The sequence below is a fragment of the Hyperolius riggenbachi genome, chromosome 1 (genome assembly GCF_040937935.1).
Source record: "Hyperolius riggenbachi isolate aHypRig1 chromosome 1, aHypRig1.pri, whole genome shotgun sequence".
Lineage (NCBI taxonomy): Eukaryota > Metazoa > Chordata > Amphibia > Anura > Hyperoliidae > Hyperolius > Hyperolius riggenbachi.
Window position 1 is genome coordinate 236149368 of NC_090646.1, and position 18571 is coordinate 236167938.

The 18571-nt window shown below is 41.3% G+C and overlaps 1 protein-coding gene across 1 annotated transcript in view; it reads left to right on the forward strand.

The window, feature by feature from the left end:
- The window catches only part of LOC137547313 (NACHT, LRR and PYD domains-containing protein 3-like), a 90741-nt gene that overhangs the window by 28524 nt on the left and 43646 nt on the right, over window positions 1–18571 (forward strand). The window contains exon 4 of the mRNA XM_068270767.1: window positions 5095–5181. Within this exon, the coding sequence (XP_068126868.1) occupies window positions 5095–5181 (87 nt within the window). The remainder of the gene's footprint in view (window positions 1–5094; window positions 5182–18571) is intronic.

Genomic DNA, 18571 nt, shown 5'->3' on the forward strand with positions numbered 1-18571 from the left:
CAGAGATGGGGGAAGCCTCATTGGGACCCTGAGGATTCCCCCTCCCAAGGCGAGTACCCCCCAGGGGAATTTTTTTTGTTACAGAGTCTCTTTAAACCTGTCACTTGTCTGAGCTCTGTACATTGATTTGATGATAAATGTGTGCTTCAGTGGTCACCCCTACTGAACTGCCAGTGGCGTAGCTAAGTGTCCCGTTGCAAGTTTTACATTGGGCCCCCCCAAACACTCTATAGATAACAAATTATATGGTGTGCCAAAACCTGCCAAGGACAGCCACAGTGTCAGAGGTGCAAGAAGAGGATGGGTAACAGTTTGTTAATGATTACTACTATGTAAAGCTTCTATACAAGTGATTATTATAAGCACAGGACTAATAAGGAGCTAATACTGTGGTTGAGGGAGGGCCCTACGGGGCCCCTCTGGCCCAAGGGCCCAGATGCGGTCGCAACGTCTGCAGCCCCTGTTGCTATGCCACTGTGAGCTGCTCTAAGAAGCACCTCCCACCCACACAGGACAAGTATGACAAGATCTCTCACCAGGAAAGTGCAATCCATGGCATTTTTTAAGGATGGGGGGGGGGGGGGGGGGGGTGGATAAGTGGATAAGGATGGGTGGCTAAAAAACAGAACCTGTATTTTATGGCACAGGAGATCAGTTTTTACACATTTATTTATCCTACTCGTTTACAAAGTCTTCTGTCAATGTTGAAAAGGTGGGTTTTGTTTTCACATTTCAGTGTTTGAAAGCATTCATTAAAAAGGAAACCAGAGATCGAGTTTCATACAAACCTGTGCCTTCATCCAGCCTCATGCGCACGGATCACTCCCACGCTGCCGTCCTCTGCTGCCTGAAGATCCGGTATTGGGTCCCGTATGGGGCTGGAGGAAGCCCCAGGTATGTATAAAACTTTTTTGTTTTTTGATCTCTGGTACATTTTAACCACTTAAGTACCAGTGGTCTCCGCCACCTTAAGGACCAGAGACCGCTGGTACAAGAAATGGCTGAATATCGACGAATACTGACAAATCGCCGCACATCCATGCCGCACGCAGGGAACCTAAGCCACCCACTCTGCTGTCTCTATGACGGCTGAGTTCCTGTGAGCCGGGTGAGCCAGTCAGGAGCCGCTTTCATTGGCTCCTGACCCTGCCTATCAATGTAAGCCAATGGGAGCTGGTTACGTCAATAGACAGGGTGAGGAGCCAATGAAATCGGCTCCTGACCCACTGACAGGGCTCTGCCGCTATAGAGACAGCAGAGTGAGTGAGCTACAGCTGTGGTGGGGAGACAGCCAGATAGCTACCAAAACAGGGCTTTCAAAACAGTCATCAAAACAGAAGATTTCAATTAGTGCGGTCTTTATCTAGTTACAAATGGCTTGTATAGCAATGTATGGCTTGCATAGTAATGAGAAGTTCAATCTTGTACTAAAGTGGAACAAGCCTTGAAAGGGAAGTTTTATCACTAGAGTCTTGTGGCAGCTCAGTAATAGGGCTGCACTTTCTAGTATTTTAAAAAAAGATGCATGGAACACTTCTTCACCAAAGTGGGCATGTGGCGAGTGGGCTGCCAGTTCTGCTTTAAAAATCTTTTGACATTGGAACACATGACTGACTTTCAATTTCTGAAGGAAATGGCTCAGCTCAGCTTTCAGCACTCACATCACATGAAGCAGGACTCAGTTCCTTTGCTGTCATGGGGAAATTACTGTACCAGCCTGCAGAGGCAGAAGCATTTTTTTTAAAATCTTTTCATAACTTATGTGAAGAAAATATGACATTTACAAAAAACAGTTTTCACTGTGGGCATTACTGTGGAGGACTGCCCATATAGAGATAGGGACCATTCCTCGCATATCCAGCATACTGAGCCAATCCTTAAATAGGAACTCCAGTGAACATTTTACTGTTGGCAGGTGATGTAGCTGCTGCATTGTTTTTGGCAGTTGGAAACAGCTGTAAACAGCTATTTCATACAAAAGTTTGAACTTTTCTTGTGGGAGGGGTTACTTGTGGGAGGGGTTTCACCACAATATCAGTCATACAGTGCCCCCTGATGGTCTGTTTGTGAAAAGGAATAGATTTCTCATGTAAAAGGGGGTATCAGCTACTGATTGGGATAAAGTTCAATTTTTGGTCAGAGTTTCTCTTTAAGGTTCGTACACACACTCTATTTGCAGGAACGACGGGTCTGTCAGACCCTCCTGCTGGGCGGGCTTTCCAGCAACAGTAGAGCGTGTGTACAGTCTGTCAGGCAGACTGATAAGGCTGTTTCTGAACGATCCACTAAGCTGAGAAACAGCCTCATCAGCTGTGTGTATGAACCTTTACCGGCTTTAATCCTGTGACTGAAATGTCTTCACAATGGCAGTAAGCAGAGATAAAGGATAAACATTTAGCTGCAGCTGAGCAATGTGTAAATAACTCATCAGCTGCAGCTCTGTGTGCCTCGTTCCTGTGTCTGCTTTTACCTTTCTAAAGTAATCTCAGTCAGAAGATTACAGCCAGGAAGAGCTCATTCTGAATGGTGGATGGAAACATACAAGAAGAAGATTAAAGTGAGGATCCTTCTCTTGGCTGTTCTCATATGTTATATGAAAAAGCAGTATATGTTGGTAGGGCAGAAATAAACTGTAAATAATTCATTTGTAAATATTGATAGGAAAGTGGCAACTATATACATGGTACAGTCATGCAATCTGATGCAGACATTGAAAAGCAGGGCTCTGATACATGAGGCATTTCCTTCACACAGTCTATGAATAAAGGCAAATGAAAAGCCCTGTGTTGTTACTGGCTAACAGCACAATAGGTATGTGGGGCTTACAGAATAACAGTTTCTTTGATAGTAGTGCTTTAAGTCAAAATGAAAAGAGGAAACAGGAGGAGCAAACAAGCATGGGAGCATATGCTCTGCTGTCAACATTCTGCATGGCATGAGGGGACACATTTTAGATGGGTGAGACTTGGGGACATCTGTGTACAGTATGTGGCAGTAATAGATCCTTCTCTGGTCAGAATTCACGGGACCAAAGTTACGGGAGCCGGTACCGGTGATACAGAAGGCTGAGGATGGCAGCGTGAGAGCGATCCGTGCGGATCGGGCTGGAGGAAGCCCCAGGTATGTATAAAACTTTTATTTTATATCGACTCTGATTTCCTTTAATGTTTTCACTGCTATTACCGATACATATTTGCAATATTCTTAAAGAGACTCTGTAACAAAATTTTGAGCCTTATTTTTTCTATTCTATAAGTTCCTATACCTGTTCTGATGTGGTCTGTTTTATTGCAACCTTTTCCAGTTGCATTGTCTCTGTAATAAATCTTATCTTCTTTCCTCTGTCGTGTCTGTCGGCAAGAGGCTGGAATGTGTGGAATGTGCAGCACTGCTTGTCATTGGCAGAAGCTTTACACACCCCCTCCAAGCTCTGCATGAGTCACACAGTAAGCTGTTCTCAGCCTATGATACTCTGGTTAGAAGCCAGTCTTTTGTTTGTAAACACTGCCTAAAACTGTTAATTACAAGCCAGGATTGCAGCAGGGAGTGACAGAAACAGCACAGAGGGGCCCAGGGGGGAGCTGGGAAAAAAGGGCGCATGCCGCTAGTGGACAAAAAGGGCGCCGCCATTCACTCCCATAATAAATAGCGTTTAATGGGCGCCGAGTAGGAAAAAAGGGCGCCGGAGCTAAATAAAGTTTATAAACGGCGCCAGGAGCTAAATAAAGTTTACAAACGGCGCCCGGCGATGTTTAATGATTTATAACTGAACTTGTGGTGATTTACGTTTATAAAATGCACCCGTGCCGAATAACGTTTATGAAAATAATAAACATATTTATCTTATTTAAATAATTAAAACATTATTTAAAGTTTTATCTCTTACTGTTTGTAAAACATTATTATTCACAAAATAAAGCGATCAGTACGTAACGTAAATTGCAAAATTTTTTTTGAATCCACAATTAGTAAAACATTATTATCCACATAATAAAGGGGGGTCTTAGGTTTAGGCACCAACAGGGGGGTCTTAGGTTTAGGCACCAATAGGGGGGTCTAGGGGTTAGGGGTAGGTACAGGGAGGGGTACTTAGGCAACAACAGGGGGGGGTCTTGGGTTTAGGCACTAACAGGGGGGTCTTAGGTTTAGGCACCAACAGGGGGGTTTTAGGTTTAGGCATTAACAGGGGGGTCTTAGGTTTAGGCACCAACAGGGGGGTCCTAGGTTTAGGCACCAAGAGGGGGGTCTAGGGGTTAGGGGTAGGTACAGGGAGGGTTACTTAGGCACCAACAGGGGGGGTCTTAGGTTTAGGCACCAACAGGGGGGTCTTAGGTTTAGGCACCAACAGGGGGGTCTTAGGTTTAGGCACCAACAGGGGGGTCTTAGGTTTAGGCACCAACAGGGGGGTCTTAGGTTTAGGCACCAACAGGGGGGTCTTAGGTTTAGGCACCAACAGGGGGGTCTTAGGTTTAGGCACCAACAGGGGGGTCTTAGGTTTAGGCACCAACAGGGGGGTCTTAGGTTTAGGCACCAACAGGGGAGTCTAGGGGTTAGGGATAGGTACAGGTAGGGTTCTGTGTAAGAGTAGGCTTAGGTATAGTTTTAGTAAAATTTTAGTAATAATTACTAATGTATTACAACATTTATTACGAACGTAGTTATATTTATATCATCTTTATAAACAATATTTTCAAATTTTATTATAACAACAAACCATAAATGACGGTTATTCACAATAATATACAATTATAACAATTAAACATATATTATTGGTTTTTTTATCAACGTAATTATAAGTTTAACTTTTGAAACAGGGAAGATTAACGTTTTCACAATTTCCGATTTCATAAACATTATTTAATGATTTATAATTTTGTTAAACATTATTTGTAAACGAAATATAGCACACTATATTTATAAACCCTATTAATGATTAATTATTATTTAGAGTTTACACCCCGCGCCCTTTTTGTCCAGGCGCCCTTTTTGTACGTACGCCCCAGGGGAACATAAGGAATAGAATGGTATGCTTTTTATTGTAAGAATATTAGAGTACAGATTATCTTTAAAGTGTTGTTTCTTCTTTCTTTAAAGGCTTGGCGAAAATTACCTTGACTTAAATGCAGTCAAGATTATTTGCAATGTACTAATGTCATCAGAATGCAAGATAAAATGCTTGGGGTAAGGCTATTGTTTTAAATGATTTTCATGTATTGAAATCTGCGGGCACATTTTTAGATGCAAACTAATACAGTCAATATTAAACCTAAGTGAAATTTTACATTTATGTCCCATTTATAGAAAAAATTTAGGGTGCACCTCAAACAACACGTACCTCTTAGGCTAGTTTTACACTGGGTCATTGTATTGCAAATCCTTTACAACTGATGGAAATTACCTAAGGAGAGGGAAGGAGAGGTTGTGGGTCCTATAGAGCCTTCCTGCTCCTCTTACGGTGCCCTTGTTGCAGCACTGGCTCCCCTGTTAGAATCCCCTGTTGGAATAGGCTTTGGAAGTCTTCGGGAGCCAGAACTGCTGGTGTATAGCAAGCCTATAACTTATTCATTTTACAGAGCCCCATCAACCCAACATGCAGACAGCCTGTGAATTATATGGTTGTATGGGATAGAGCTTGGACCACTTCAACAGAATACCCAAGTAGCTCATGGTGACCCCGAGCCATTAGAAAAGTATAGAAGACTAAAGGCGGCCATACATGGTACAAATTTAGATAATTTAGTTCGATTATTCCTTTAGATCCAATATAAAGATTTTTCCAGCATGTCCGATCAGATTTTTCTCGAAAAAACGGGATAATCGTTTGAATTTCTTGATCGAGAAAAAAAAATATTTTCAACTTTCATTCGATTCGATCATTTAGATCGAATAAATGGGAAAATCAAACGTTTTTATTATTTTCGTGTATGGGCACCATAAAAGCCCTCCTTCTAAAAAGCAATGCTCAGTGTAGTTTGCCTTCTTAAAAAAGAAGATATTTGCCATAATTCAGCTGTAATAAGTAATTCTGGATCATTTTTAGAGGGAGGGAACCCGAGGTGAGAAGGATATGGAGGCTGCCATATTTATTTCCTTTTAAATATTACCAGTTGCCTGGCAGCCCTCCAGATCCTCTGTCTCTAATACTTTTAGCAATAGACCCTGAACAAGCATGCAACAGATCAGGTAATCTGACTCAGATTACTCAGTTTTTACTGGATTACCCATATGCTTGTTCCAGGGTTTTGACTCAGGCACCACTTATGCCAGAAGATCAACAGGGCTGCCAGGCAACTAGCATTGTTTACAAGGAAATAAATATGGCATCTTCCATATTCCTCTCACCTCGGGTCCCCTTTAAAGCATTCTAGACTAGCAAAATATAATTTTCAGTTTTAAATTGCACTTGTAATTTGTTTGATCATTACAATTCCTTAGTATTGTAATCCGTGCAATCAGTTGTGTTGCCATCTTGAAGAAAACAGGCTCAAAAAACAGACTCAAAACTTTTTTGCTGAAAGTAATGATTGTATTACCAGGTCCTGGTTACTAAGGATACAGAAGACATGTAATACAGGACTTTCATTGTCTTGGCACTTTTATAATGTAATGTCGGTTCATAGCAGACAACACGTTTCAGTACAATGTCAGTTTCTTGAACATGTAGGAGACACTTAAAGCGGAATATAACCCTGCATTTCAACTTTGCTCTAAAACATTATTTACAGTATATTATATGCAACCAGCATTTTTTTTTTTTTACTAGACCAGCATTGGAAGGGTTACACACAGCTTTAAAGTTCCTTTAGATTTCTGCAGACGCATCCGAAGCTGACAAAGATTCATTTTGTTTACATAAGTGTATCTAAGTGTTGAATGTGACTCATCTCTCTGACTGAGAAGGAGCTGGAAAACAGCCAAAGAGTGTGTAACATTTATAACTTGTTACATTCTATTTAGTTAAAATGTATCTATCTGAACTTCTGCATATCTCTCCACGGAACTTTAAACCTCTGTGTTTAACCCTTCCAATGCTGGTCTAGTAAAAAAAAAAATGCTGGTTGCATATAATATGCTGTAAATAATGTTTTAGAGCAAAGTTGAAATGCTGGGTTATATTCCGCTTTAAGCAATTTATGACAGTGTGACCTTCATTTGGAACATTTACTTGTGTGTTCCTTATAATGCTGACTGACAGACATCTGTAGATAAATTACCTTCAGGCAGAATTATGAAATGTCCTCCCTTGAATAGGCGGAACACTGAGTCAATAATTAGGTGCTTTTAACAATGCAATCCTGCATTCCCTGGGGAGGGAATGAGTTTTGTGTGTGTGCATGTGTGTCTGTCAGAAGTCAGTACCAGCTGAGTGATGAGTCACCACTGCCCCTATGTTCTCTATGCAGGGGCCTAGTTTGGCATGGGAACAGTATTTATTCCAGACTGCTGGGAGGAGCCAGCCATATTGTCTGCTAGAAGGAAGCCAATTTAAGATGAGGACCCATAGGTAGGTGAGTGTGGGGAGTTTTTTGTGAATTAGGACCCATCTTTCTGTTAAATCAATGGGAATAAAGAGTAGAAAAGCTTTAAAAGCCCTGGGAAAAAGAAAGTATACCCTCATTCAGTTTTCAGGTTTTGTGTATTAGGACAGAGTAGAGTGGTCCTAAGTAAGTATTCAATTTAGGTAAATACAACCTCAGATGAACAGCACATAACATACTACACCGTGTCATTATTTATATAACAAGGAATAAACAATGTGAAGTCCATCATACTACAGTAAGAAAGATTATTCACAAATGAAAAACATTCAAGATAGTTAATCTTCCCAGGAGCAGATGCCCCAGCAAATTCACCCTAAGAGCACACTGCAATGCTCAGAGAAATGGCAGAAAACTCAAGAGCTACATCTCTGACGTTCCGTACCACTAACGGTCCAATTTCTAGTGAAAAATCGTTCGAGCGATCAGAAATTCTGATCGGACGAAAAATCGTTCACTACACCATCAAGTAACCAATCATTGCTTCCTATCTATCACGACCAGCAAGAAAATCCAAATTTTGATTCAACGAAAATTCAATCGGACGATTGTTTTTATAATCGTTCATTATCGATTGTGCCCATCAACTGAGATTATTTACAACCAATCTGATCAGAATTTCTGATCGATCTAACGATTTTTTTTTCGCTAGAAATTGGACCGTTAGTGGCCAGCTTAAGTTTAAAATAATTTTAGCACTGTCTGAGAAGCAGGTGTTTTAAAAAAAATGTAAAACATTAACTGTTAAGGTGGCCACTAACGGTCCAATTTCTAGCGAAAAATCGTTTGAGCGATCAGAAATTCTGATCGGATGAAAAATCGTTCACTACACCATCAACTAACCAATTATTGCTTCCTATCTATCACGATCAACAAGAAAATTCAAATTTTGGTTCGATGAAAATTCAATCGGACGATTGTCTTTATAATCATTCATTATCGATTGTGCCCATCAACTGAGATTATTTACAACCAATCCGATCAGAATTTCTGATTGCTTGAACAATTTTTCGCTAGAAATTGGACCGTTAGTGGCCAGCTTTAGAATGGAAAGAGGGTATATTTTCTTCTTCTTTTGGCTGTATTTATGAAAATTACCTTTAAAGGACTTCCGAGGTAAAAATGGTAAAAAAAAAAGTTAAATACCGGACTGGATGCTTTATCCTCAGGGGACGCCATCCACGCCCTCTGGTTCATTCCGCCATGTTTTTTTTTTAAATTTACAGCCTCCGGTCGGGTCCCAACCTCATCTCTCGGGTTGTTTGCATTTGCCCCAATTAAGATGGCCACCAGTCTTGCTGCGGCCGCGCAGTTTGTATAGCCGCAAGTGCGGTTGCGCAGCTCTAAGTCTTTCTCCAGCCCCGTCCTCGCTCCCGGTAGTCTTGTGACATAGAGCGCCCACCAGTCTTGCCCGCACCTGCGCAGTATGAATAGCCGCGAGTGCGGCTGCACAGCTCTAAGTCCTCCTCCAGCCCTGTCCCTGCTCATGGCAGTCTTGTGGATGTGGAGTGCGCAGGCGCAGCTAGACTGGCGGCCATCTTAATTGGGGAAAATGCAAATGACCCGAGGGATGGGGTCAGGACCTAACCGGAAGCAATGTATTTAACTTTTTTTACCATTCTCGCCTCAGAAGTTTTTTAAATCAAAATACTAGCCATAAACACGGATCTTCCCAATCTTGGCAGTCAAATTGTAGTCACATAATTTGATTTTAATTGGTACTGTTAATTTTTATCCAGTTTTCTTTAATTTTTTTTGTTTGTTTTGTTACTACATAGCTACTTGTGAGGTATAAGGTTGTCCCGTGACTAGTTTCCCTCTTGTAGTTGTGGTTCATTGTTCTGCTTTTGCATAGCAGTTTTTGATTGTTTCGAAGCACATTTCCTGTCTAAGTCATAATAACAAAAGAACTAAACCACATGAGGAAAAAGCTCTGTAAATATTACAACGTCTTCTGCTGGCACAACAAGGAAATGAAAGCCTTTGAATGCAAGTTTACATTCCAAGGAAGCTCAGTATGTTGTGCGTGTCATAGCATTAAAAATCCCCTATTGCTATAAAATTAACATGAATTACTTTCTAGTGTGCTATCAGAGAAACCAGATCATCAGCTGCTCCTGGTCATGCCATGCAGGGCCCCACCTTTATATCTGCTGAAGTTAGCTTTTGTAAACCAGCTTAGTTTTTTTTGTTTTTTTTTTTGTATTTTTTTACCTGTTTTAGCTACTAGATGGCTTTTATGGTCTGTGAAATACATTAAAGGAAACATGAGGTGAAAATATACTGATAAGATAAACAATTGTATCTACCTTCTTTACAAAAAAGGCTTTTTTTTTATATTCCACATTTTTATTTTATATTTAAATCTACTTTTTTTTTTTTTTTTAGGTTTTTAGTGTTTCATTGTCTCTGCTCAATAATGCAATCATTGAAGTATGCCAGAGCAAAAATCTATGAACTATTGGCCCTTTGTATCTTTTTCCTGCACTCCAAAGCCATTCTCTGCCTATAAAGTGTTTTATGGCTGTAGTTCCTTATTAGTGAAGGTTAGGCTATAGTCTGACTTAGACAGAAACTGTGACTTGTATACCTGAATTTTAACTTTTTTGGGCAGAGAAAGAAAAATGGTACATGGTCTAGTTATTTGTATGCTTGGCACTGTACATACACATGTCTAACTCATCACATCACATGCATCCTTTAAATTGCAGTTACTTAAAAAAAAGTATTGTATTTAGCCGATACATCAATGTAACAAACTGGTACACATTGCTGACCTTTCAGTTTTGTATTTCAGAAAGCATTTCACTTTCAAAAATGTGTAAAATTAGTAGGAAGATTTTCAGAAGTGTGAAAAAAGAAAATGTGTAGCCAGGTTCTAATTGTATATCTTGTTTAAGATGCTTTAAATGGCAACTGAAATGAGAAGTACTGTATATGGTGGCTGCCATATTTAAAGTGAACCCGAGATGAGAGTTATATGAAGGCTGCCATATTTATTTCCCTTTAAGCAATACCAGTTGCCTGGCTGTCCTGCTGATTCTCTGCCTCGTCAGATCTGACAAGATTGGCTGCATGCTTGTTTCTGGTGTACTTCAGACACTACTGCAGCCAAATACTTTTCCACTTTAAGCAATACCAGTTGCCTGGCTGTCCTGCTGATCCTCTGCCTCTAATACTTTTAGCCATAGACACTCAAAAAGCATTTTCAGATCAGGTGTTTCTGACTGTATTGTCAGCTCTGACAAGATTAGCTTCATACTTTTTTTCTAGTTTTATTCAGACACTACTGCAGCCATACAGTCATAGCTCCCAACTGACCCTTTTTTGGGAGCCAAATACCTCTGTCCCTCTTTCTTCCTCATTTGTCCCTTTTTCAGGACTGATGTACAGCTTTAGGTAAATATATGTACAGTATATTTCTACTGAAAAATGTTTTTAATTGACTCTAAATGCTAAATATTCCATCCTTTAACTACCTCAAGACCACGTCACGCCAATGGGATCTGTTGGTGGGGAGAAAAGGGGAAGGGGATTACTTGTGTGTTGTGTTGTGCGGCCCTGCAGCTTGGCCTTAAAGCTGCAGTGGCCCATTTCAGTAAAAATAGACTGGTCTTTAGGGGGGCTTAGCACTGTGGTCATCAAGTAGTTAAATTTACATATTTCTCAATTTCAAATGTTAATATGAAGTAAAGTGAACCAGGATATAAAGGATCAGTGAGGTTTGAATTATAAAACAACATATTTTTCTTATGAAATCTTTATGGTGTGCATGACTAGGGGTGTGCTGGGGACATGATTGGGGTGTGGCAGGGGGTTAAGGTGGCCACACACTATGCAATTAAAAGATCCAATTTTTTTACCAATTCGATGACACAAGGTGATTATGTGGAGAAATAATAATGTACCTAAGGTAAAATAAATTAAATGTTTCCTTTAATTAAAAATGCAGGTTTTTTCCGGACAACCCTTGTATATAAACTTTTTTGTAACCAAAGCAAGTTGTTTATTAATTGACCCAGGTTATATGATACATGTACAAATACATATGCAGCAAAGCCAACAATTACACGTGTGCAGTTCTTACAGTACAGTGACTGGTGTACAAAAAGGGTGATGGGGAAATTTGGGAGCCAGAAATAGTCCCTAGTAGAGTATCGGTAAAATTACCAATCTTCTACAATTAGGAAGTGGTAATTCATAAAATATTGGTCAATTTTTGTCACTTTTAGCATCTGAAAACAGAAGGCAGTGCAAACATTTATCTTCATAAGCATGCAACTCTTATGCTAGGAGAGCAAGCAAATAGAATTTTGCAACTCATCTTTTATTACATAACAGCATATTACAGTGACGCTTATAAAATTAAGTATTGTACAAAATATCCTCCTAAGAGATGCAATGCATGTGTTTTCCACTGGGTGGCATACAGTACCTGTACATGCCACACTATTTTATTACATTAGAATCTCCGTTATTTAGCACCTACAGGGATTGGTAAATGCTGGATAAATGTTATGTCCGGTAGCTTGAAAGTTGCTATTAATAATAGGCCTATAACTACTACCTCTTACTATAGCAACACCATAAGCTCTGTATTAATGTTGTACAGTAATGTTATACAAGTACAGTAAGTAAAAAGAAATTGAGACAAACAAAAGCATACCGTAACTGCTTTTGGATGGTGGTGATTGAAATCTACGCCCTGTTTTGAGGCTCCCGTTTGCAGCTCACTTGCCTGCTGACAGCCCACGGTATGACAGCAGAGCTCCATGAGCTCGTCAGCAGGTTCAGTTTCATTGGCTCCTGAGCCTGTCATCAATGTGAGCCAATGAAATCGGCTCCTGACCGGCTCACAGAGCTCTGCTGTCATAGAGACGGCAGAGTGGGTGGGCTGAGGTGACGGGTGCGCGCTGTGAATGGTGGTAGCGGCAATTCAGTGCGGTGATTTGTTTGTATGCGCCAGTTTCTGCTACCAGCGGTCTCTGTTCCTTAAAGAGAAACTCCAACCAAGAATTGAACTTTATCCCAATCAGTAGCTGATACCCCCTGTTACATGAGAAATAGAATGATTTTCACAAACAGACCATCAGGGGGCGCTGTGTGACTAATTTTGTGCTGAAACCCCTCCTACAAGAGGCTCTGAATACCGCGGTACTCCTGGCAAACTGCCACAATGTAACAATGTTCACAGACAGGAAATGGCTGTTTACAGCTGTCTAACAGCTAGAAACAGCTAAATAACCTGCCCACAGTAACAATGTCACCATGTAATAAATGTCAGAATGTGAATCTGGGAGAGGAAAGATTTTACAATGAGCAAACACTGACTAAATCATTTATACATAATTATTGTAAAAATTAAGCACTTTTTTTATTACATTATTTTCACTGGAGTTCCTCTTTAAGGGGCCAGAGACCTCTGGTAGTGAAGGGAATAAAGAGTACCTGTGGTAAAAAAGACAGTATATAATAACACATAATATATATATTTTTTTACAATATTAATTTATAAGTGACTTTAGTCAACATTTGCCCATTGTAAAATCTTTCCTCTCCCTGATTTACATTCTGAACTTTACCACTGAACTTTATCACAGATGTTGATATCTTTAGTCCCATCAGGTGCAACTCTGCAGAATGTTTAACTGAGTATTGTGAAGGCAATGAAATTAATTTCTGGTCTCCCATGCTCTGAAGGAGATCTCTGCATAGCTATACAGCCTAGTCTAAACATCACTGGCAGTACTACATACCAATATACACCAATAAATACAGTTGATAGGAAATTAAGTACAGTAAAAGTGGGCATCTCGAATAATTTACTGCATTCTACTATATAGCTTTACGTGGTGCCTCATGAATGTTGCACGGCTTTATTATTGTATAATGCACCGCAAAAATAGCTTTGTGCATCCTGCAAGGTCAGTTTTTTTTCTGGTAGCTTGAGGCTGGTTTCACGCTGAGAATTGTCAGTAGCTGCACCACACTGCCAAAAACAGGCCTGTGGGAATTACTGCGTTAGAACACAGCAATCCCCATCTGGCGGCAGGCCTAGCAGGAAGTGATGCTCACTTCCTTTAGCCGAAGCGTATTGCTAAAATACGTTTCTGCCCATGTGTAATGCGTAAAAATTTGCAGGGGGCATTTTAGCACACTAACATTGTCATAGACTTACATGACTTCCTGTCCACCGCAGGTCACCGCAGGTCGCTGCAGAATCGCATGGTAAAGTGGATTTGCCCTCGTGTCGGTGATGCAGCGAAAATGTCACTTCCGTCACATCACCCTGCACTGCGTCGGTATGAAAGGGCCCATAGACTTTTATTGCCCTGTGGTTGGGTGCGGTAAAAATACCACACCGCCCCAGTGTGAAAGGCCCCTGAGAGTTCTTGTTAACTGAGAGTCCAGCACACTCAGAAAAACATCAGTATAGAGTAAATACAGGACCATGAACACACTTTATACATGACTTCTCTAACTGATGGCCCTGCAGCCACAGCCTGGTCTATGACATAGATTTATGTGGCTCCGCTTCTTTGTTAATACGACTGTGCACCGGCTTGGATTCATTCAACAGAAAAATAATTCATATTTCTTGATCAGAGAGTGGTGATTAATGCATCACACAGCAACATCTGATAGAAAATCAATAGGGCTGCCACTTTGCTAGTTTTTAACTGTTAAAGGTATCCACTAGTTAAAGCAAACCTGAAATAAAAATACATTTATCGGATAATTAATCGTATCTGTAGAACTAATCCTAAATAGTTATTTCCTTAGGTCCCATAGTTTTATTTTAGTTTTAAGGGCTAAAATCTCATTTTTGAGCTTTGAGCCATGTTTAACATCACACTTACCCATTCTTGCTGTTCATTCAGCTTCCACACAGAGAAGTGATGACCTACTGAAATTGTAACCACTGTCGTTCTATCAGGGATGTTTGCGCAGCCACACAGGGATTTTGTGGCCTTAATTGAGTATTAGGAGAGCTACTGCTGCACCTTGACTTCCCCTATGGCAGAGATAAAGCACTGGTTTATGTACCTTTGCAATGGAAAAAAGTGAGTATTGGCAAGTTTTAAAAGGACACTGAACAGACCTGAAAATTGGAATACTGAACTTACCTGGGGCTTCCTCCAGTTCCTCATAGCCCGTGAGGTCCTTTGATGTTCTATAAGTCCTCTCTGTTCTCCCACTGGCTACTCTGTTAGCTGCGCAACCCAACCGGGCGTCATGCGTAACTACGCATGCATGGCCTGTCTGCTTGCCCATCTCGATCACAAGCTATAAAATTAGAAGAATGGAAAAATCATGATGGAAAATATTGCTACGAAATGTTTGTTCCTGAGACTTTGTGCTAAAACTGTTTTTATGTTAAAATTTGCTATGGCTAGCAGGTTATAAAAAAAAAGAATTTGTCCTGCATGTACCAAGTTCACTGGCTTATTAGGTGGACAATATACACAATGAAAGGTATTTTGCGCGTGTGTGTGTTTTTTTTATCCCATTCTGTACCCGCTGTGTTTCTATGGCGACATAGCCTCTGTACAAATGTCTCTGCAAACAGTTTCCTTCATACATTAATCTCACTTTATTTTTCTCACTTCTAATAATAAACTAACCAAAGTCCATCACAGAATATATACTTTAATAAATGAAGGATGCAAACTTGCTCTTATTTCATGTACACAGAAATGTATGTACATACAGATGCTCTCCTTGATGCTATAAAGCTTGGCTGTTGTGTCACTGCAGTATGCAGGTGTCGCCTCCTGTGAAAGGCATGGACTGGGAGCAGGACAGGAGGATGACAGGAGAAGCACTCTTAACATTCCCAGGATAGAGTCAGTTTGCAGGTTACTCGTTCCTTGTTCAGGTTGGGGCATCGTATGGGAAGTTAGGTGATGGTTAAGCATTACTTGAAGGTTGAAGTTGTGGGATGTGGGTGTGGGGGCACCCTCTAGAAAAAGGCACAGGAGACAAAAGTGGGAGCCCAATGGTGTAGTATGTCAAAATAATTGGCAATGGTAAAAGTGAAATACTACTCACAAAGGTGGGTTGCAGGGGGGAAACCGACCACAGGAAGCAGGTGGAGACAATAAACCCGGCTCCACTCGGGGTGGTCACTGGGGACCTGGCTGCGGTCGCTCTCCTTGGTGAAAGAAAGGGGACAGATAACCACCGTGGTCTAGGCCATGTTTGTTCTGTCTCCACCCCTCAAACGGGTGAGGTATGGGGGTATGATTGCACAATACAGATATTAGAGGCGCCCTGGTGTACTATAAAAGCATCTAAAAACAATTTAAATGAGAAAATGATTATGAGGTAGCTTACCTCAATGACGAAAAACTCTTTGTGTTAGCAAAGGTTTTTATTAGTAGCACAGGAAAAGCGTTTCACGGGTCTGAGCCTGCTTCCTCCGGCTCCCTATGCTAGATCTTTCATTTAGGCTGGCACTTTTATTGGCCTGAGGAAGCAGGCTCAGACCTGCAAAATGCGTTGCCTGTGCTACTAATAAAAACCTTTGCTAACACAAAGAGTTTTTCATCATTGAGGTAAGCTACCTCAAAACCATTTTCTCATTTAAATTGTTTTTAGATGCTTTTATACTACACCAGGGCGCCTCTAATATCTGTATTGTACTTGAAGGTTGAAGGCTGAGGCTAGGTTCACAGTGGTCAGTTGCATAGCGCATGCATTATTATGAGTGTGAACTGCCATGGAGGCTGGACAAAGACTTTATTACAAAGCCTGCATGCAGCGAGTTAGAATAACATGATCCTTTACAACGCAGTACTGTGAACAGGCCCATAGAACTGTTTGGGCAGTGAGATGACATGCAGAATTATTCTGCAGTACTGTAAACTAGCCTTCAAGGTTAGGTTAAAATTCAGTGTTGAACATTGGTTGTGTGGCAAGGATAGGTGCAAGTAATAAAAAAAAGGAAGCATTTATTGTGATTGTGGTTTTATGCCCTGGTGGTGGCCACATAAAATCTATTTGTTGAGCACTTGATGATTAGAGATGGCCCAAACCTCGGTTCGCAAACTTCTGCAAAAAGTTCGGTTTGCGAACCGCAATAGACTTCAATGGGGAGGCGAACTTTGAAAACTAGAAACCCTTATGCTGGCTACAAAAGTGATGTTTCAAGGTGTCTAACACCTGAGTTTTTTCAGTGACTACAAGAGGGGAAAAAAATTCAAAAAGACCTTATAGTTTTTGAGAAAATTGATTTTAAAGTTAACTAAGCAGCTCCTGGCTTCAAATAGCTGCAAGGGCTGCCATTGTTCAGAAGCTCAACCCCTGCTGTTTTACAACTAGCATTGTCCAGGCTAGGTGTGAAATTCTTCAACTGTAACTGATGTTTTCTGTTTAAAGTACAATGCAGGTTTGTTTGTGGTCAGTTAAGTCTAATGAGGTGATTTCTTATCTGTGTTCCACAATCTCCTGCTCAGCGACCACAGGTCCTTTACAGATGGACAAAGTGGCTATTTTAACCCTTAGATGTAAAAAAATGAGGTAAATTGAAAGTTTCTTTGAATAATAAACCACATTTTTAGAATGCATTTTTAATTTGCTATAGAGCTGCCCTGGGTGTTAAAAATGATGCTCGGTGCTCGCACTTTAAAGATCTCCTTCTGACTGTGGGAAAACTAAACGCCCACCTACTTTGGTGGTTAATAGCAAAGCCCCTTTAAAAGGTAGAAACACCAAAATTGCTGGGAATGTTAAGTGGAATAGTAGGAACAAGAGGAAAAAAAATGTTTCAAAAAGACCTTATACTTTTTGAGAAAGTCAATTTTAAAGTTTCAAAGAAAAAAGAGTCGATTCATTCAAAAGAACAGGATGATTCATGAACCGTTAGTATAGCTTAGAATGCGTCCTGAGCAGGACGTATAGCTGCCGGCTCCCACTGTCTCTCCCCACCTGCCTTCACCTGTCACCCTCACCTAGGCTGGCACCTGGTGCACCCATGGGTGCACCAGGTGCCAGCCTAGGTGAGGGTGACAGGTGAAGGCAGGTGGGGAGAGACAGCGGGAGCCGGCAGCTATGCATCCCAAAGGACGCATTTTCTGCTATGTGGGGGTCGTCGGAAATCTTCAATCAACTTAACTGAAGATCGCAAGATAAGAGGATACTGTGTTCGTTGGATCGTTTACCGAGGATATTGGCGTGGGATTTTTTTTTCAAAGGTACAGGTAGGTATTTATGGTTAATTTAGAATAATAAAATACTTTTCTTGTGGTTGTGTTTTTATTTCATTTAGCCCTTTGTGGAAATGGGTAAGGGATGCTTTGTACCCCTATACTCATTTCTCCTGGGAGGGGGGTGGGCATCTGGGGTCTCCTTCTTAAAGGGGACTCCCAGATGCCACCATGAACCCCTCCCCCCCCCAGGGAGTCGTCACCTCCACCTCCTCCTGGGGCACCGGAGGTGGGGAAGAGCCCCTTGTCCATGGATTGGACAAGGGCTCCAGGGGGGGGGGGGGGGGGGAAGGAAGGCTTGGCACCCCCATACCAGTCGGCCGGGGCTCCGATTCTGGCTATCCCAGCCTGCATGGGGGACAAGGGGTTACAGAGGCTCAGGAGGGGGGTACCCCACACCATTTTTTTTTTCAGATTTCCCACACTCAGCATAAAAAATATATTTTTTTTAAACAACTTCTGAGGCCACAAATGTGAAAAAAGTTAAATACCTTTTCATAATCCAGATCCATGGAGGACGCCATCCGCAACCTCCCGTTCATTCCGCCATGGCTCCTGCAGTAATACTGACCCGGTCAGGTCCCAACCCTTCCGAACGGGTCGGGTTCTCTTCCCCCCTCAATATGGCCGCCACAGATTGCCGCAGCTGCGTAGTCCGCATAGATGCAATTGCGGCTGTGCAGCTATACGACCTCCTTTCGATGCGTCCGATGTATGCACGTATATTGATGACATGGCGGGAGGAGGCCCTTGAGCTCTAGGGCCTCCTCCTGCCACATCATCAATATGTGTGCATATATCGGACGCATCGGGAGGAGCTAGAGC